The sequence below is a fragment of the Fusarium oxysporum genome, chromosome 2, assembly GCF_000149955.1.
Source record: "Fusarium oxysporum f. sp. lycopersici 4287 chromosome 2, whole genome shotgun sequence".
In the NCBI taxonomy this organism is placed as follows: Eukaryota; Fungi; Ascomycota; class Sordariomycetes; order Hypocreales; family Nectriaceae; genus Fusarium; species Fusarium oxysporum.
In genome coordinates, this window is record NC_030987.1 from 4,643,138 (window position 1) to 4,662,256 (window position 19,119).

The window sequence follows — 19,119 nt, forward strand, 5'->3', positions numbered from 1 at the left end:
ACGACTGGATGGCTGTGGCGTAAACAGGGGGGAGTAAATGGCCAGTTGATTGCTTGTTTGACGTGCTTGATGATGTTTGAAAGGAAGTCAAGATGAGAAGAGAAAGCATTGACGATTGACCAATTTCCTTTTCCTGACAAGACTGAACCTTATGGTGCAGCGTAGTCATGATTCAAAGAAGAAGGGAACAATTTTAGGTGTTTGCCCCTTGTCTCCAGGGTCCAACAGCCCCACGTGTCGCTCGCTTGTTTCCCGTTGTTGCGGCGGCTCTGTCAACCCCGCCTTGATACTCAGAGCCCAAGCAACATACAGAGCAAACATCACTTTCAATGGCTGCTATGATCATTATACAAGTTATACCTCAAGGCGAGGCCTATTGGATAATGCAAATTGAATGACTGAATTATCTCTCAAGTGAGAGAAGTAACATCAACACTTTCCTTACAACATAGAACAGAATAACTGCCTGGCCTTTATCGAGATAACCTCTCAGAGCATCTTCCGGAGTCAGATCATGATGGTTCGATATCACGAATTTAGGTCGGTTCCTGTTTTCGTTTCAACCACCGGGATCATCAATTCTTCGCAATCTGCATTTGTTGAATAGCTTCCCTGCTGTTACAATCACCTAGCTACTGATGTACTGTACAAATTGTCTCCTCCACCAAGTCCAAAGTCAGGGTCCAAAAAGTCACCCATTGGTTGTTGTTCCTTCTTCACCAAATCAGGAGACCTAGAGATGGCGGTAACTCGCATTTTATCACTTTCAAAGTACCAATTGCTTCTGAATCTCCTAGTCAAGGGCCTGTGGTAGGAGTCATGGTTGTTCCTTGGCCTCCGCTCTGATCGAGGTCCTAACTCCTCGAGCTTTTCGAGCAGCGTACGATTTTGTGTCCTGATAAGTTGGTTCTGGCGTCGAGTTGACATGTTGTCAAATTCAACAGTGTCTTCCCGGAACCCTCGTGGTTGGCAAGGGCGGTGGGGTTCACCATCACCCACCCATTTGTCTGGATACTGTGAATCGTGACCCCTGGGGAAGCTGCCTGCGGGCCTACTTTGTCGTTCTTGAGTTGGGGGCGAAGATGGTCTCCCTGGAGTTCGTGATACTGGAGGCCTTCTGTTAAGCTGTTAGTACGCAACATTTGCCTCACTCCAAGTATATTCATACCTTAGTGGCGAAAGTTGTCTTGGCTGAGGTCTGATGGCTTCTTCTCTGCTCCCAATTCGGGGAGAAACATCTGAAGAGATTCCGCTATCTAAGCGCGGCCGCTTTCGCTGATTATCGGAGGTACTGTTTGATACGCCATCACTTTGGTTTCTGTTCTCAGTTGTAGCCCAGTCGCCGTTCTCAAAATAACCCTTGTGCATTTGGCAAAATCGCCTGGCGACGACCTTGTTCCAGGAGGCAACCAGAGTATCTAACTCTGGTTGTCCTGAGATACCGCCGGCAAGCGGCCTTCTCGTAGGAGTGTTCGTCGAAACTGGCACCAATAGTCCACGCACTCCTTTGAGGCTTTCCAGTTTTTGATCCTGAAAGACGAGCATCTTGCCATGCCCTTGGCGCTCAACCACGATCAAGGGCCCTCCTGGACCAAGGTTCTAGATGAGAAATTTGAACGTAACGTGGGCTGCCAAGGACAGGCACATTTCTATGGTCTGGCACTTTTCCATCATATTAAATGATCGTTTTAAAACCTCTTGTGAGGGTTCGAGGAGTAGTATTCCCATTATTCCCGTTCTACATGAGATCAGGCGTCTTACGTGCTCAAAATAGAATAAATACGTAATTAGGACCGGCCTTTTCGCCTGTTCTTGGCTCTTCAAACTCTCCGATGAGAACAATGGGAGGTGTGGCTGCCAAACCCGCTTGGGTCTGGGACCCATTGATACCGGTGAGGGTGAGAACAGGTTTGGTGTTTTGGGTGGTGCGCCAGCTCTGCCAGAAGAGCCTTCTGATCCTGTTCCTAGAGGGATCGTGTTTGCTCCGGTAGCCGTGGCCTCGTTAGCCATGTTTGTGTCATTTGAGGCGTTGCTCGAGGGCATGTTTTTGACGGGAGATTCGCTCAAGTCGATTATGTTACTTCCCGTAGGTTCTTTACCTTTGGGGCTTCTATGTTTCGAATGCCTGCGTGATTTCATTTTTGCAGGCGGCCAAGTTGCGTTACCAAAAGTAGTTTGTATCTGTCTATTGGCGGGAGTGCCTCTGGGAGATAGGTAGGCAGCTTCAAGGACAGATGAGGTGTGAGAGAAGAAAAGGTGGGCAAAGAAGAGCTGATTGTTTGGGAGGTTGTGGTGAAGGTTAGATGTTTGGCAGTGCTGAATTTATATAGAAGTTGACCCGCTGCGCTGGCAAACATTTGACACTCGCCCAGCCGCTGCAACAACTCAGCCTTAGGATAATTTTAGGATGGATTTTAGGGCAAGAAATTCGGTTCATTTCTCTTTTTGCTTAACCTGGCCACGTAGAGGCTCGGTTTACGTTTATAAAGAAGCATTTGTCTGTAAAGTATTGCCTGCAGCATCTCTTGATATCTTGAACTCTTGTAACATTACAGCTAAGCACGACGTATCTGTACCAATACCGACTTCTAATCTTCTCAGCACCATATCCTTTCCATCGCACCTCTATGGGCAATTGGTTCTTCCTAAACACTTATACTACAAAGCAACCAATCACTCCTCTCGTGCTCCGCAACCTTGAGGTTCACTCTCCCATCGACTTCTAGAAAATAGTTCCAAGCAACGTAATCAAACCCTTGACAAGTTTGAATCAAACGTAATAGCAACAAAGGAAAGAAGAAATGTGACCGGGATCAAAACCCAAAGATCCTGTTTCACATTCAAGTCGGATAGTGAAGTCGGAATGATGTTGTAGTGGGTAGGTTCTGGTTACTTGTTGCCTTTATCCTTGTCGTCGGCGCATCTCTTTAAGGGCTGTGTAGAGCATTGACTCCCGGGCACTGGGTGTCATAGCCTGAAACTCGGCCGTCTCTTCGCGAAATCTTTCTTCTACTACGGGATGTCTTGAGGCACTTTTCTTAAAGACAAAGGGTGAAGTGGCCTGTCGTGCCACAGGATCAGGGGTCACAAAGAGGCCAGGTGACACTCCTACCATCTCTTCAGGCTTGGTAACAGTAGCAGCACCTGTAGCAGTGTCTCCAAGTTCGGGAGAAACTTTGTTCTTGCTTCTGCTCCTGGCCCTTCTTTCGTCCTTCTTCTTCTTCTTGCTTACTCGAATCGCAGGGCTAGATGAATCGGCAGGTGGCTGTGTGGTTGCCGAAGATGCTCGACCAATGCTCGAGCTGAATATGTCCTCCAGGGACGGAAGCTCTGAAGAACAAGCAGTGGATGCTGGACTAGACCGAGGTTCATTAAATCTTTGCCTTTTTCTAGCAGGGGTCGGGGTGCCCATCGCAGCGAGCCGCTGCTCCATTGACTTGCTTCGGATAGCAAGAGAAGGCCCTGCAGAATCTGATGCTTTTCGTTTTCGCGGTACCACTTCTCGATCTTCTTCGTCCAAGGAACGAATTACATCGGCCGCTGTCTCTTCCTCGATTTCGGCGGCTCTAAGCGTGTCCCAGTATCTCTGCTCAAAGCGACGGAGTTGATTCATAACCCGCGGGGTGGCTATCGGGGTGCGAGGCTCGATGGAATCTATGAACGATCCTCTGTACAGGCGATCGGCTTCATCGGGATCTTCATAGGTATCATCCTCGCTTTCTTCTGCATAGAACTCCTCGAAGTCATCGACGTCTTCATCTTCATCCTCTTCGGACTCCTCTTCAAGTCCCGTCTGGACTTTTTTCTCATCATAATTCCCTTCCAGGGGTTCTTGAACTTTGTGATCATTGTCATGACAAGCCTCCTCAAGATTCTCATGAGCACTTCCTGAATCATCGTTGCCCTCTTCATCGCCATCATCATTAGTCTGGTCATTTTTCATATCAGCCTCGGAACAGTCTTCTTGCTTGTTGACCACACGTTCGAGCTGATCTCGAAGGCGCTCCTCTAACCCTGGTAGAAGGTCCAGTGCCATGGACATAATAGCTTCTGACTTTCGGATTTCGGTGGAGTTCTTCCCTGCAGCCTCTGTTCGATTCATGAGGTATCGCACATACGACTGGTAACTCTCTGGGGAGCTGTTAGCCTTCAAGAGGGGTGGGCGGGTCAGAGACTCCAGTGCCTGCATCCTTTCCCGTAGCTTGTCTTCAGTCCAGCGAAGAATTCTCGACTCTGCGAACCCCATCAGTTCATCTTTAACAGTAGGCCAGATAACACCCTCAAAGTCTAATTCCTTTTCTACTGTCTCGTTCCGGGGAGCGCTCTCATGGCTGGCACTAGAAGTGTGAGGTGCACCGTCTGGAGAACTGTTCTGCCTCCTCTCAGCAATCTTTCTCCATCCTGCTGCCTCCAAGAGGTTTCGGTTTGTACGGCAAAACTTTGTAGCATATAAGTTGTTCCATTGGTCAAGCAGTGCAACGAGCTCGGAGCCTGATGCCGCAGGTCCATCCTTCGCAAGTTTGAATCTGCGTGGTTCGCACCATTTTTCCACGCAGCCTTTCACAATTTTCCACTTCTCTCGTCGTAAGACCTTCCCTCTGATTTGCTGTGAAAAATGAACTTTGTGCCCAATAGTCTCCTAGAACTGTTGGGCTTCGCCATCTGAACGAAGATATAAATCCTTGAGCTCCAGACATCTCCTGAGAAGAGCCTTCTGTTCATCTTCCTTATAGTGACCAAGATCAATCACTATGTCTGACGACTGCTGTTTGTTGGTTTCTTGTCCATGGGTCTCGGGATGGCGCATAGCGATGGGGCGGTAACCGCCAGGTTGAAGATCACCGCGTATACTTTTACGTTGACTGAGATCATACTATCAAGAGCTATTAGTACACATTTAGACCAAAAACTGTGCCCATGTCAAAACTTACCATGTTGCTAGTTTCATTATTGGTTGGCGGTTGTAGTTGCCGACTGCTTGAAAGGGACGTCTGCGATTCTAATGTTGAAGACGGTGCTTCTGTGATCGATTCTAAAGTTCCAGCGTCGCATTGCCCAACTTGTTTCGTTCCCTGGGCCGACACGCTTTCAAGTGCTTTTGGTGTCTGGTACGGCATGCCATAGCCCCGTCTCAAAGACGGCTCACGGAACTGACCTGGAGGAAGTTTGGTCATCCGATTATCGTGGTGACCGGTTCCCGCGTCCTTGATATCAATACTTGGGTCTCTAATAACGCTCCTAACTTCCTCAGGTAATTTGTTCGATGCCTTGGTATGGGTGTTGCTCGCGTTGTGACTACCAAGGCCTGCAGTTGAAGTGGCGGCCGGGAGGCAATCATTTATCCAGAAATAGGATGAATCCTCGCGCTCTTCTCTAGATCTCTGAACGAGAGGTGCGTCAAAATCCTTGCGAGAAGAACTTTTCTTCTTCTTGTAGGAACTCATTTTCAGGAGCGAGTGAAAGAAGCTGGGCTGGTAGTCAAAGGTGCTGAAGAATGTGCAAGAAGGGAAATGGAAGCAAAAGAAGAGCTGAAAATAATAGTGGGAGCCAATTTAAAAATCTCAATGATTAAGTAAAGAGAATGAAGAGGAGAGAAGTGAAATATTTGTGGTGGTGGAAATTGGAGGAGGTTGCGAGCATTGAAGCTCGCGGTGCGAGGCAACTGGCGGCGGTGGGCATGCAGCCGAAGAGCCGAGAAGATAGCGAGCGTGATTCAGAGCTGCGATCCAGTGAAAATAAGATAATTCTAGGTGTTCTTGGGAATATGCCCTGTGGGGAATAGCATGCCACGGGCATGTGTTTAGAGCTTGACAACGAGATTATACCTACAAGGTTGGTCCCTACCTAAGACTTGAGGATTCTTGACGAACTCGTGTGAGTATTGAGGATCTCACTTCTGTGGTTCCCTTATTTATATCCAGAGGGTTTTATTATTGCTCCAAGCTCTGTAATGTTGCCAGCATGCCCTCGTACATCTTTTCGCGGCCCTTGGCAGGTACATAGTCTAAGGGATAGCCTGTAACGCTCAGGATGACATGGTTTGCCACGGTAAGACCAAAGATGGCGGGCATTGTGCCGAGCACTGGGGCACTTAAGCTAAGGCTTGCACCTTATACTCTTTCACATAATGAATCATGTTATCTGGATGGTCGAGGATTGGAGGGAACCCGATGTTGGTATGGAAGTCAAGCTACAAGGCCAAAACGATGCTAGAAGAGAAAAGGCCTCTGTAGAATCGACTGCCTATAATTGGCCAGTTTGCCTTTGGTGTGTTACATATAAAAGGGCTGTATTCAACGTGCTCCCCATGTAGTTCGTCTTCAACATCTTCGAACATCAACTCAGCAACTAGGTGTCTGCCATGAGGAACTCTCTTTTCATCTATGTTAAATTCTACTGCTGGCCGATGATCATACCTCACTTGTTTTCCATTCATCCTTCGTCAAAATTAACCCACAACTACTCCATGCCAACGACATCCCCTTGGCCAAGTCGAAGAAACATCAAAGGTCCGACAATGACACCGGAGACAACCTCTTCCATATTTTCTTTTAATTCAACGCTTCGTAACAGCATCACAAACAATACAACGCCAAACTCATAACAATCACCAAGGCACCAGCGCTCCATCTGAGTCGATAACCTGCTGTAGTCGCTGCGGCATGAAGTCGACCCACATATTGACTCTCTCGATATCGAACCCTGTCCACACCTCTCTGACCATCTTCTGGAGAGTCTCGTCCTCCCAGTCCTTGGGCGCATCTAGATTCCACTGCTTGCGCTGGGGCCACAGGCTGTCGAGCGGGTTGAGGTCGGGGCTATCGCCGCAGTTGTAGTAGTATCGTAGGCCGTGCTCATCTTTCCATTGCTGAACCAGATTAACCTTGCTTGCAGCGCCGTGGGCAAAAGCCTCGCAGTCTTCTTCGAGGATGAAGCTCTGAGGGCCGGTGGTTGTGAGCCATGGCTTGACCGTCTTCTCAAGGATGTGATCTTTGTACTCTTGCATGGTCATGACGCCTGTGCAGTTCGGGCTGGTAGAATCTTCGTAAAAGACGGCTTCACTCTTGAACCCGTAACCTACAGCAACCCAAGCGTGGGCCTTTCGCAAGTCGCGTGGCCATTCAGCCTCGGGAGTAGTTGCGCACGTCTCGCAGAACCGTTCACCAGGTCGGGGAATAAGACGCATCTTTCCATCAAGGCCAAATCCAAAGTGGAGCTCAATACTGAACCGGATGGCTCTCCAGTCCTGTGGATGGGGGTACGCTTCAAGCATGCGTCTGGCATATTCGACTCTCTTCTCACGAGCCTTCTTGTGCACCCAGGTCCTCGGACATCCCAGGCATCGTCGGTAACCCAACGTTCCCATTGTTCTGTGCAGCGTCCTGGGGTTCACATCAACCTCAACACCAGCTTCTTTGGCCAATCCATGCCAGTTCAAGTTAACATTGATGTAGGCATCATTCCAGAGAATCTTCTCCATCTTCTGCTGATCTTCTTCAGAGATTTTGAGGGGTCTCCCACGCGTTTCCTCCCATTCGGGATCATTGCGCTTAGACGCGGGGACGCTCAACGCGGCATAACCTTGAGATCGCGACAGATCAAAGTGCCGAAAGATGGCTGACTTGTTGACAGGCAGGCCCTGAGACTCGAGGTACGAGATGGTGCCTCGAACCATGGCCTTCTTTGGCGTGTCGCCATGCTTATATCCGGACGGCATACTGAGGGTCGCGTTGCCCGTTATAGAGGGGTTCTTGCGGTGTAAGTGGGTGGAGAGAATGATTGGGACGGTGGTGTTTGGATGTTTTTGTCTGCTCTCATTCTTCGCGCGGCAAGTGGTGAGGGGTCAAAAGTTGGCGGTGATCACGTGGCATGGCTTGTTTCACAACACGCCAGCTCTTCTTTCCTCGTCACAATGGCGTTTGATGAAGCAAATAGATTTGAATCGGTGGTTGGGAATACTTGTAGAAACGTGTCAATTACTTTCATTGACGGTTTGCATGCACACAGATGCTATTGGAGCAGGGATATTTTTCGCCTTGTCTTATGATGAGTGTAAAAGCAGCGCATTCCCAAAGCTCAAGCGAACGGTCATGACACTTCATTGTAAGACACACAATCAAGGTGATAATGAGTTTCCAGTTTAATTAAAATAATAATTAATAATAACCTCGCATTTTTACCTCCACCCAAGGCCTAGTGGTCAGTTGACTTGCATTGCAAATTGTTTTACAGCACGAGGCTGAAACATCTGTTAAATGATCTACCCTGTACCAAAACAGATCTATCAAAAATCCAACCGAACCAACAAGTCAACAGATAAAACATGCCAAAGTACCTGTGATATGACTGAGTAACTTGTTATCAAATGACGGTTGTTACGCCCTTAAAGCTTCTCAACACGTTCATGGCTCCATTAAGCTTGGATGTTTTGCCTTTTCCAACATCAAGGGCAAGATGCACAAGGACCGGATGAGTGATCATCAAATATGTTAATTCAAAATCTTGTCATCCACGGTTGGATGACGGTAAATTACGAAGATAAAATCGCTCTATAGTCTCACGAGACCTCTCATAAGCATGCCTTCTACGTCCAACCAAATACCCGCACATTCCATGTAGTAAACGCCGTGAAATGGAGCAGATATGTCCACCATCTATCCCAAATGTACAGCTTGATTCTCAAGCCCCAGGAGCCTTTCCAAACGGGTGGCCCGATCAAACGCCTAAGCTTTTCCTGCCTCACGGACTGACATCATAAACTTATCCTCGGCACCCACCTCTCCGGCGACTCTGGCCGAAGAGACCTTCGCGTTTCTTCCATCAAGAATTGTCTTCACTTCGTCGGCAGTCTTAGCGCCGAGAAGCGTCATCTCCCTGCTGAGAAGAAGTGCAACAGCAGCTCGAATTAGGAGTGCATCTCCTTCAAAGACATATACGTCCCAAAGACGGGCTGCTTCATCTATCGCCAAGTGTTGTGTGAAAATGGCTGTCAAAATTCCTGAAAAAGATCGTTCCAATTCGGCAGTAGGGATCTTCTTGGTGAGGTGCGCATGAAGAGGGGCAGACTTGAGAGAAAGTGTCTGCATGATGAGGTTGAATGCGGACGCTTGTGCGCCCGGATCTCCAGTGTAAAAGGATAGAGGCAATGGGCGGTTGAGGACGTTGGCGAGTGCGACGAATGCAGACGCGGCATCGGGCAAGTTCAGGAGCAGTAAGGCAGCGATGGTCTGACGGACTTGGTTAGCAACTCAGGTGGCACGAGGTGGCTGTTGTACTTACGTTGCAGCCACGGACATAGCCAATGTCGCTCCTGTACATGGCATATGCACTCAACACATCAACAAGACTTTGGTGCAATGGTCCTTCAACTTCAAAAATCCGGAGATCCTCCCACGTCTTCTGTGCAGCATCCCTTCGGATATCTTGGAACCATCTTGCCCTTCTGGCATCCTCCGCGTCGCCCTTATCGTCCTTGACTCTGCCTTCAATCTCTTGAGCTCTAGCAAGTGCTGCTTTGAATGACGTTTCTGACAGTCCCAGTTCATTGCCGATTGCTCGACCCCAGATTTGACCGCGGCTTCGGGGTGCGATTCCCTTCCACCATAGTTCCCTTGTCCTACGCTCGCGAATGGCATCGCTCCAACGTGGGATCACGTCTCTCTCCCAAATTTGCATCAGGTTGTCAGCTGTGCTGTCTCGTCCCTCGATCTTGGCCTTTCGTGAGGCTTCGCGTCGCTCCTCAGCCTTGGCACTTGCTGCCATCATCTTTTGATATTCCTTCAGATGCCGGCGCTCCTCGGCGGGGTCTTTGGGTGGCAGCCACGAGGGTCGTGTCCGGCTAAGAACAGCCTCCTTCTCCTTCGAAACGGGAAGAGGGTCGATCATGATATTTGTCTTGCGAAGAGGTGGCAGTTCGGGAGTTGATTTGACACGCTGCTTCTTGTCAAACGTGTCGACAGATCGTCGAGTAGCATTCCAGGTGTTGGGGCGCTGATTCGCGGGGCGCTTGGCCTGCTGTTCCTCCATTTCGTTGGCATGTTCCTCGAGCTTTTCTGTTAACGTCTTGGCCTCGGCGTTCAATTCCGCCAACGCAGCGTTCCAGCTGTGTGCCCGTTGCTTGGCTGGGCTGCGAGGATTGTCATCAGTCTTCCAAGTTGGCGATCGAAGAGAGCCTTGAGCTTGCGCGACCGCGGGTGTTCCATTTCCGACACTTCTAACTCGTTCTTTGGATCGATTGGGGGACGGAGAAACGGAGGATGGCCGACTAGGCGTGCGCTCTTGCATGGGCCGGGGGGAGAGTGGCACATTGTCCAGGAACATGCCGTCGGGGATATCATCGCCATCGTCTTCATCACATTCTCGCTCAAGGTCGGTAAAAGACTTGCGATCGCGGCCGGCCTGCCAGCTGCCTCGGCGAGGCTTTTGAGGGAAACTCGGGTCTCTCGGATCCCTCGGGTTGAGCGAATAGGCAGGGCTTGGGCTTCGCCGTCGAGGAAATGGGAGAGATGCCGAGGATGGGCTTGTCAATGTCTTTGGTCGTGTAGCAGAAAGAGGCTCGGTCAACGCGCTCAAATTGGTGCTTCTGGGGTTGGAGGTATATACATTGGTCTCGAGGGTTGGGAATGGTGGTCGGGCTTTGGAGGCAGTTTTGCCAGCTGCGAGGGTTCGGCTCGAGGGGGCTTTGGCTAGAGTGGGACGGACATCGACCTTCGATGGGCTCTTCAGGGTCACGGTGTCGTCGTCGAGACCAATTTCCTCAAAATGACCAACGTCGGCCAAGACGCTGCCATCGTCACTGTCGAAAGATTGAAAGGAGGAAGTCTTGGAGCTCTTTGAAGTCGTCATCCCTGGCGGAGAGTCGGGGCTGGGGAGAACACTGCCGATATCAAGAGTACGGATCATTGTCGCATCTCCAGGGGAAGGACAAATGGCTGGACGAGAGGACTCTGTCGACTCGCCCGGAGGATCTCAAGCAAGTAGACCTCTTCTGATTTGGGTCTTTTGTTCGTCAATTAAGAGTGAACTGGTTCGAGATCGTGGCTTGCGATGTGGTCGTTTGGCTTGGGCGGCGCTTCTGTTTTGTTCGGCGGCGCCGTGCTAGGATGCTTTGCTTTGTCGGTTTTGGCGGTAACCGTTGTTATGGGCACTGAATATCGGGGTCGGAGGGAGCCGTTTCAAAAATGCTGGGGTTTGCGAGAACGAAATAATAGGGCCAAAATGAAGTCGTACTAAGCAAGTCTGGTATGGAAAAGGGATACGGAATAGCGAGGGAACGAAGTGAAAGGAGGCTGAGGCCAAAAGTTGTTTTGTTGTGCTGGTAAGAGCGATATAATGGTATCAATCGATCAACGAGAGACTAGGGTTGAATAGCTTAAAGAGGATGGATAAGAGAGACTCCCACTCTCATAGGGAAACGACCGAACTCGAAGGAGGGAACAAGATTTTGCAACCCCGGACAATGGTAAGCGGTCGCGGCCGGGATGACGAGATATTACCCAATATTAAGCGCGGAGTTGAGAAGAAGTGGCCTCCAAAACAAAGGGGGTGATTAGTCTAAAGTTGAAGGGTTCGAGACAAGAAGACGATTGAAGAATGAAGAAATGATGCAGTGCCGAGAGTAGAGACAAGAAGAAAAGGGAAAAAGATGGGGAGATGACAAGGAGACGGCGGAAAACGAGTGAGATTCAAGCAACAAGGCAAGGAAGTTCAAGAACAAGAACGAGCACAAGCAAGTCAAGATAAACCGGGAAGTGGATGACGATCCCCAAACGAGAAACGAGGACAACGCCAACGCAGCCAAGGAGATGATCCCACCCACACTGTTGATGGGAAAACGATGGAATGCTTGTACCCCGTCATACTAAAATAGCAAGCTCGTGACCTTCGCCTTATTTTTCAAGGTGTGGGCTGTCATGGGTGTGGACATGGCCTTATCGGATCAAGCCACTCCAGGGGCTTGCACCGTGAATCTTTTTGGGAGACTGTGTAAGACCGCTAATTGATACAGGACTCGAAAGAAATGCAGACAAGCAATCAATTTCTGTAATTTATGAGTTCATGCGATGAAGTCAAGCTACCATTTCTTTGCAACTACAGGTATTATCATGATCATTGATTCTTATAAGAGCTTACAATTGTAGCACTAGGTTAACGATGGTCACTGTCCAACCCGTAAAAACGATCAACAATTCATGACATATCCTCTTTTCTTACACCATCAACCATCTCGATATTCATCGAGCTGTGTCTACAGTGCTAAATGGAAGCGGGCCCTTGTCAATTAATCTCGGCGGCATATGCGCGGCTCATGAACAAGCACAGCCAATCATGGCTCACAACTCCAAGATTTTCAGCTCCCATGTCAACATGGAATCTCAAACGTTGAAAAAACAAGCAATTTCGCGATTTATTTATAATAACCCCTCGAAGCCCCTCTGCTGGGGTTTGCGGGTGATGACTCCAAGCTTCTTAATAAACCCTCATATCGAGGGACCTTGTCAATCAACTGTGCTGAGGCTTGCTTACCCCTGCCCCCTTGTCCTGCGCTATCTCCAAAAATGTGACTTCATCCGTACGTATGCATTATTACATTTTGACCATACATCGATTCATATCCCCAAATGCCCAATCTCACACATGACATTGAACTTCCTTACTTGCTTCGACGTCCACAGCTCGTTCCGCCTCCATATGTCCTCTGCCGTTTCTCGGTATCCGCCCGCATTTTGGCGATCAGACCGGCCCCGTTGAGATCGGAATCGGAATCCTCGGATTCACTCTCAGCGTCTGTATCCCCCGGAATGAGAAATGCATCCACATCTTTGGGTTGTGTCTTTTTCTTCTCTCGGCGCCTCGCTTTCTTTTGCGCCAGAACGGCCTTGCTTCTGTTCCGCCGCCTGATTTCCTGGTTCTGCATGGCCTCCTCAACAAACGTGTCGAGTGCCTTTTTCTTTGCTGTAAAAAGCGGAATAGGCGAGCCTGCAAGTCTTGAAAACTTCATTGTAAGGTTGTACCAAAAGTTGCTGTGTTGCTTGCTGGTCTTGATTCCCTTATGTTCTAGTTCCGCTGCTACGGCTTGTGATTCGCGCTCACTTAGGGACGCCGGCGTGCTCCAGTCGATTTCCCAGTTGTACTTTTGATTGGACTCGTCGCTTGTATCGTGATTGAACCCTTGCCCAGCGGCGATTTTCTTCTTGAACAGAGCAACTGTGGGCTTGATAGCGTGTTCTGAGACGCCATCTCGAATTATCGGGGGCTTGATTTCTTTCTCAGAAGGCTTGATCCAGTGCTTGTCGGTTCCCGGCTCCAACTGTTGCTCCTGAAGCTTCTTCTCGAGTTCATCTTCAGACTCTTCTATGTCTGTCGTGTCGTTGACGCGGGGATGTCGCTTTGCGACAACCTTCGTGGGTGTTTCTTGTCGTGGGGCTGCATTGCTGGCAGCAGTATCGTCAGGGATAGATGGCAAAGGCGTGAATTCTTTTTCTAAGATTGATGTCAGTATATACACCTTGACACAAGAGATGTGACCTACTTTGTTGAAGCCATCGAGCTCCCTTTGGAAGTGGCGGCGTCCAGTGCTTGGGCAGAAGCCTTGGCAATGTCATCGCCTTGGGCATAACAACCCGGTGAGGAGGTGTTGAGTAAAGCTTCTTTTTGAAAGAGCTTACCCTGGCGGCAGCCCCACTCTATGAGACTCTGCGTTCGGAAGGCCGGACAGCCTTGGATTGCTCTTTGCTCTGCTGTATACGTTCTGTAGGTGATGAAACGTCGTGCTCGTCTCCAGAAAGGGGAGAAATATCAGGGAATGGAGAGTACACAGTCTCGTTATCACTCGCACGACCTCGTCCACCCGAGTCCTTAAGGATACTCTTCAAGCCGATAAGCGACTCCCGATGGTGAGGTCGGAACGGCGATGGTGTACCTGGAGTGTGGCTCTGCATAAGCTTCTCACCACTGTAAACTGGCTGCAGCTCATAGATTGATGGTGAAAGACCCTTCTCAGTTTTGATCGGAGTGGAGAAATTATTCTTCGAACTGCCGAACGCATTGCTCAAATCCTTATCGGCCGAATCAAATATGGCTTCTTCTTCAAGTGTTGCAGAGACAGTTTTCGGAGAGACGTCTTCCTGTGGTAGCTGATATGACACAGGTGGCGATGATCTAACATCCTCATTACCTTCCACCTCGTTGGTATTGGCGTCATGGGAAACCTCATCGTCACTTAGGTCAGGAAGTCCTTGGTATTCCTCCTCACTGTCTTCGTCGGAATGTGACTCGTATTGCTTCAAAGCAGAAATGTTCATGGGGTTTGAGTAACTCTCCTGCTTGATGTTCTTGATGCTTTCTTCGGCGGGGTCTTCTTCATCGTCTGAGGATTGGGCATATACTGAGCTGCTCTCTTGCTTGAAAGGGTGCATGTCTCCATCCTGAGACTCTTCGTCATTGCTACCTTCGTCATCGTCGGAGTTGTATCGCCCAATACTCTCTTTCTTGATGAATTTCATGTCATTATCGTGAGCTTCCAACTTGATTTTCTTCGCCGCGGAATCATCATGCTGATATTCAGGCGCGGTGGAGAAGGGCACATCATGGCTGGGAGACGGGCAATTGCTGCTGGAGGTTGAAAGAACTTTCTTCGTCTCAGGGCACTTAATCCAATTCCACAAAGGAGCCATGATATCATCCGGGGACGCCGCCCTCTGTTCATGGACGGGAAGATTGTTCTCAGGAGCGACAATGGGGTTGTAGGTGTTGCTACTAGTAATACGCTCAGTAGTAGTGGCTTGGGGATTCTGGACGTTGAGAGCGGGCTTGACTGGTGTTTGCAGAGCTGCCTCGGCCGGACTGGTAGTAGTCTCTTCATCTGAGAAATCAGAACTATCGGAGGACTCCTGAGTGAGATCGATGTGCAAAGTTGTGCCTGGTGTGGTGTCGCGTGCAACAGCTGAAGTGGCAGGCGTCGGCTGCTTTGTCACAGAGGGAGACTGGGTCTTGCACTGAGCTGCAACCTTTCGTTGCTCATGAGAGTTCTCGTCCTTGGTATCTTTGTCGGCTGTAGCACGATGTTTGGCAGCCTTTCGCTTTGGGGACACCAGAACCTTGACAACCTCACAGTCTGAGTCGGGTTGATCTTCGTCGTCTGCATCGATGGACACAGGGGTATCCATTGAGTCGCCAACTCGTCGTCGCTTGACGTTGGCTTTCTGTTGTTCGAGTTGATGGCGCTTTCTTGGAGAAAGCTGAACCTTCTCATTGTCGCAACCCGACTCATTATCATTTTGGATAGCATCCTCATTCTGGCTGGAATTAGGAGGCCTATGCGCTGGAGGGACAGAAGTGCTTCGGCTTGGGCCTGCAACGTTTGAGGTGAGGTTAGGCAAAGGTGCGTGAGAGGGTACAGAGGCTGCTTGTCGCCGGCCAGCAGCTGGTTTCTTGTTCTGTCCTGACGATGTTGCGCTTTTTGCGAGAACAGATGCTTTGATAGAGGCATACCCTCGCTTGACTAACTCCTGTTGATCAGTCCTGCGCTTCTTGGAAGGACGAGCTCGTGGGCTGGGGGCGACAAGCTTGCGCTTTGGCGACGGCTGAACTTTTTCGATTACACAGTCTGAATCAGAGCTCTCTCCAGATGAAATATCAAATGGTGTATGCGGTGATTTTGCTTGCACTAGTTGAGTTGTTCGTTTTGGAATTCGTTGGCCTTGACTACTCGTCGCGACTCGTTTTTTAGGGGGAGTTTCGGGGACATGTTCATTGCGTCCCTCCAAGCGACGCTTCTTCGTAATTTGGGGGGATGACATGTTTTTGGAGATTGGGGTAGAGGGAATAGATGGATGTAAAGATGCTGCACGGGGCACTAAGGTTGATGCCTGTGATCTCTGCCTCTTGGGCTTCTGGCTTGACTTGGGCATGGTCTGTTGTGACTCTGCGCGACTTTGGTTAGGTGAACTCGACTGGATGCCACCTTTCGCGGCCTTGGTTGGCGACGGTTTGTGACGCTTTTTGGTGCGCAGTTTGGATTGCTGAGAGGACGGTGAAGATGAAAAGAAGTCGACAATCTTGGATTGCTCCATTGGTTTGGCGATGTCACTTATAGAGCGAAGAACTCTGCGACGAGAAACACCCTGCTGGAGCAATAAATGATGGCGAATGGAAGAGTTGATTTGCTGAGATTGACAAGATATGACAGGCTTTCAGAAGAAAATAATAAAGCAGTAGATAGCTGTATGACCTTTGGGATGCTGATGATGCTAAAGTAGAAGTATTTCGCAAGAGCGTGATGATGCTGGCGCAGTAAATGAATGCGAGAACGTGAGCACAAAGAGGCGGGAGAAGAATTAACAGGAGAATGCAAAGAAAATTGCCATTCAATAAACACAACAATAGAGGCGAGCGACATATAATGCGCGCCAGTGTTTGTCAGTGTCAACTTCAAGTGACAACGGCAAGGCAGCGTCAAAAAGGAGTCACGGGCTGCTGGCACTGGCACGACACTGCTCATTCAAAAGCACGTATTTATGGGAAACTCATTGTTCGTCATAAGGCAAGGCTCATTCACGATGGTCCTTTTTTCCATTTTTCCAGCATCTATGGTATCATTACAGATCATCATGGTCTATGCATATTGACTCGTCCTCACCGGCTACCTAAACCAGCCTTACATACGCTCTCGTCGACGAGGAGCTGCCCGGATGATATCGTCCACTCGAAGAAGAAGCTGGTTGATAATGTTAGAATTCTGTTTTCAAAAGTCTTTGGTAAGTACTTACCTCTGCGGCTTCGCTGGCCGAAGACACCACAGCCTTCTTCAACTTGTAACTCTCGATAACGCCGAGATCTCGCATATCAGTAATACCACCACCAGGGGTCATCAGGTCCAGGCCGTAAGTGGTAAGACCATCGTAGAGAGCCTTGCGTAATCTGGCAACAAGGTCACCAGAGTCGAGACCAGCGTTGTCGGCAAGGATAGTGGGAAGTTGTCGAAGAGCGACGGCAAAGCTAGAGACAGCCAGTTGTCGCTTACCCTCAACTCGGGTAGCAGCGCCCTCGACCGCCTTGGCCATAAGCATCTCGGCACAACCACCGCCAAGGGTGGTTCGGGGTTCCTTGACAGTCTGTGACAGAACAGCAAGGGCATCATGGAGACTTCGCTCGGCCTCATCAAGGAGCTGTTCTGTGGCACCTCGAAGGACAATTGTGCAAGCTTCACCACCAGCAACACCAGAGAACTTGATGAGAGTATCTTCTCCAATAATAACCTCCTCGATAACGTCGCAGTGGCCAAGCTTGACTTGATCGGGATGGTCAAAGGTCGAGGCAATCTCACCGCCGGTGACCAGGGCAAGACGCTCAATACCGTCGAAGTCAGCATGCTCAATTGACATGATGCCGGCATCAGTAAATAGCTGCTCGGGCCAGTTGTAAATGAGCTGTCGGTTGATGAAGCAGTTGATGCCGTGTGCCTTGATCTTCTCAACCTTGGCCTTCATCTTCTCCTTCTCGGCCTTCTCAAGTTCAGCAAGCTTGCTTGTTGAACCAACCTTAACACGGGCACCAAAGATCTTGACCTTGTCGGTGTCCATGGAGGTGTTGGCCACCAGAATCTTGGCCTTCTCTAGTCGCTTGGGCTGGTTGACACCGATCTTCTTATCGAGAATGAAACCTTCGTCAAGGTAGGAGTCACTGAGTTTGCCTCCGGCCTTCTTGATGATCTGGATGTGGTTGAGGTCGGATGACTTGAGTCGGAGGACGGCATCAACGGCCAATTCGGCGAACTGTTTGCGGTCCTGGGCCAGGACCTTAGAGCTGAGTGTTGTTCGGGCAATGGCGAGCAGATCTTGTCGGAAGGCTTCGGGGTTCTTGCTGTGATCAACGGCTGATCCTTCCAACGCCTTCAGCGCAGCCTGGCTGGCTATCCGGTAGCCCTCAATGATAGTCTGGGGGTGGATCTTCTTGTCGACCAGCTTCTCCGCCTCTCTCAATAGCTCGGCAGCGAGAACAGCAACGGAGGTGGTACCGTCACCGACTTCGTCATCTTGGACCTTCGAAATATTGACCAGAACCTTTGCGGCGGCGTTATCGAGGGCGATCGACTTGAGGATTGTGGCACCGTCGTTGGTAACCATGATTTCGGCGGTGGAGCTAGCATCATGTTAAAAGGGGGGTTGTCGAGACCGCAAGATGGGCGCAACGTACGCTGACTGGAGAATCTTGTCCATACCCTTAGGACCAAGGGTGCTCTTTACGAGGTCACCGACGGCGATGGCACCGACGAAGGCGGCGAGACGAGCATTCTCACCCTTTTCCTCAGTAGTGCCCTCCTCAAAAATTTGGGTTGGTTGGAAAGACTAGGAGGGGCATGTTAGCATACGGTATACTCGATATGAGAAGACGAAGTGTTTCAACAAACATTCCTCACCAAAAGAGGAAACATACCATGATGGGCTAACAATACGACTTTGTACACGGCGAAACCTATAAAAACGTAAAAGGTTATCGTCGTCGTCAACGTCAATATGCTTCAGCCTTGGGGTAGACGTTGCAGCCTTTTTTTCTGGAGCTCCCATCCAGCTTAGCAAACCGCAGCCCCTCCACTCCAGGGGCCAGCAAAGCCCACACGTGATTTGCCCCGCGGTGGGAGCCGCAAGCTTCGGGCCAGTATTATCATTTCTCCGCATCACGCACACTTTCGTTGGAAAGTGAAGCAGAACACCAAATTTGTGCTGCACTAGGTTGGCCACCGCAACATCAAGACTCCGCACGTTCCCGAGCGACATTCTGCGCCGTTCTAGACAAGCCTTTGCGTGTCTTCCAGAGGTCATATCTCCCGCGCGCAAAAAGGCCATATTCCTAAGACGCTGGCAACCAGAGAGGCTGCAGACGGCTGAACGGCAAATAGATATTTAATAAAAGGCGCAACATCATTTTATGCGGTCCTTTTTATCTGTTCCCTCCTCCCTACTTACGTGTTTCATTTGTATGCACTTCATTTCAGAAAAGAACAACGAAATTGCTGGAATAAACAAGTTCAAAGTCGTCGCATCAAAGTTCAAACCATGGCATACGCCAGGTGTATCGTGAGTCATGAGACAACCTTACCATCAACACTGGCTCTCCAAT

General features: G+C 49.6%; 7 protein-coding genes across 7 annotated transcripts; 1 reads left to right on the top strand and 6 right to left on the bottom strand.

Moving 5' to 3' along the window:
• Positions 1 to 501: 501 nt before the first annotated feature.
• On the bottom strand, positions 502 to 2,023 carry FOXG_08836 (uncharacterized protein). The gene is made up of 2 exons (XM_018387863.1): positions 1,169 to 2,023; positions 502 to 1,117 (listed from the first exon to the last, which is right to left on the bottom strand). Exons 1-2 carry the CDS (start codon positions 1,543 to 1,545, stop codon positions 625 to 627), a joined length of 870 nt encoding a protein of 289 aa, XP_018245805.1. The 5' UTR covers positions 1,546 to 2,023; the 3' UTR covers positions 502 to 624.
• An 879-nt stretch (positions 2,024 to 2,902) lies between these two features.
• FOXG_08837 (uncharacterized protein) lies at positions 2,903 to 5,444 on the bottom strand (the record flags this gene model as incomplete). Its single annotated transcript, XM_018387864.1, has 3 exons — positions 2,903 to 4,606; positions 4,751 to 4,873; positions 4,932 to 5,444. 3 exons carry the CDS (start codon positions 5,442 to 5,444, stop codon positions 2,903 to 2,905), a joined length of 2,340 nt encoding a protein of 779 aa, XP_018245806.1.
• Positions 5,445 to 5,930: 486 nt separating this feature from the next.
• On the bottom strand, positions 5,931 to 6,071 carry FOXG_19906 (uncharacterized protein; the record flags this gene model as incomplete). Its single annotated transcript, XM_018400184.1, has 1 exon — positions 5,931 to 6,071. One exon carries the CDS (start codon positions 6,069 to 6,071, stop codon positions 5,931 to 5,933), a length of 141 nt encoding a protein of 46 aa, XP_018245807.1.
• A 2,273-nt stretch (positions 6,072 to 8,344) lies between these two features.
• Positions 8,345 to 11,855, bottom strand: FOXG_08839 (uncharacterized protein). Its single transcript, XM_018387865.1, has 2 exons — positions 9,280 to 11,855; positions 8,345 to 9,227 (listed from the first exon to the last, which is right to left on the bottom strand). Exons 1-2 carry the CDS (start codon positions 10,900 to 10,902, stop codon positions 8,724 to 8,726), a joined length of 2,127 nt encoding a protein of 708 aa, XP_018245808.1. The 5' UTR covers positions 10,903 to 11,855; the 3' UTR covers positions 8,345 to 8,723.
• Positions 11,856 to 12,400: 545 nt separating this feature from the next.
• On the top strand, positions 12,401 to 18,580 carry FOXG_19907 (uncharacterized protein). The gene has a single exon (XM_018400185.1). The coding sequence runs from the start codon at positions 12,621 to 12,623 to the stop codon at positions 13,137 to 13,139; it is 519 nt and encodes a 172-aa protein (XP_018245809.1). The 5' UTR covers positions 12,401 to 12,620; the 3' UTR covers positions 13,140 to 18,580.
• On the bottom strand, positions 13,686 to 16,073 carry FOXG_08841 (uncharacterized protein; the record flags this gene model as incomplete). The annotated part of the gene is made up of 1 exon (XM_018387866.1): positions 13,686 to 16,073. One exon carries the CDS (start codon positions 16,071 to 16,073, stop codon positions 13,686 to 13,688), a length of 2,388 nt encoding a protein of 795 aa, XP_018245810.1.
• FOXG_08842 (T-complex protein 1 subunit beta) lies at positions 16,465 to 18,853 on the bottom strand. Its single transcript, XM_018387867.1, has 4 exons — positions 18,436 to 18,853; positions 18,196 to 18,347; positions 16,770 to 18,141; positions 16,465 to 16,717 (listed from the first exon to the last, which is right to left on the bottom strand). Exons 1-4 carry the CDS (start codon positions 18,436 to 18,438, stop codon positions 16,658 to 16,660), a joined length of 1,587 nt encoding a protein of 528 aa, XP_018245811.1. The 5' UTR covers positions 18,439 to 18,853; the 3' UTR covers positions 16,465 to 16,657.
• Positions 18,854 to 19,119: the final 266 nt, after the last annotated feature.

Coding starts and splice junctions, on each gene's coding strand:
- FOXG_08836 (XM_018387863.1), bottom strand. CDS start 1,545: ATGCTCGTCTTTCAGGATCAAAAACTGGAAAGCCTCAAAGGAGTGCGT. Junction 1,118..1,168: donor AGACAACTTTCGCCACTAAG/GTATGAATATAC, acceptor ACAGCTTAACAG/AAGGCCTCCAGTATCACGAA.
- FOXG_08839 (XM_018387865.1), bottom strand. CDS start 10,902: ATGATCCGTACTCTTGATATCGGCAGTGTTCTCCCCAGCCCCGACTCT. Junction 9,228..9,279: donor GCTATGTCCGTGGCTGCAAC/GTAAGTACAACA, acceptor CAAGTCCGTCAG/ACCATCGCTGCCTTACTGCT.
- FOXG_19907 (XM_018400185.1), top strand. CDS start 12,621: ATGCCCAATCTCACACATGACATTGAACTTCCTTACTTGCTTCGACGT.
- FOXG_08842 (XM_018387867.1), bottom strand. Junction 18,142..18,195: donor GACAAGATTCTCCAGTCAGC/GTACGTTGCGCC, acceptor ACATGATGCTAG/CTCCACCGCCGAAATCATGG. Junction 16,718..16,769: donor CGGCCAGCGAAGCCGCAGAG/GTAAGTACTTAC, acceptor ATTATCAACCAG/CTTCTTCTTCGAGTGGACGA.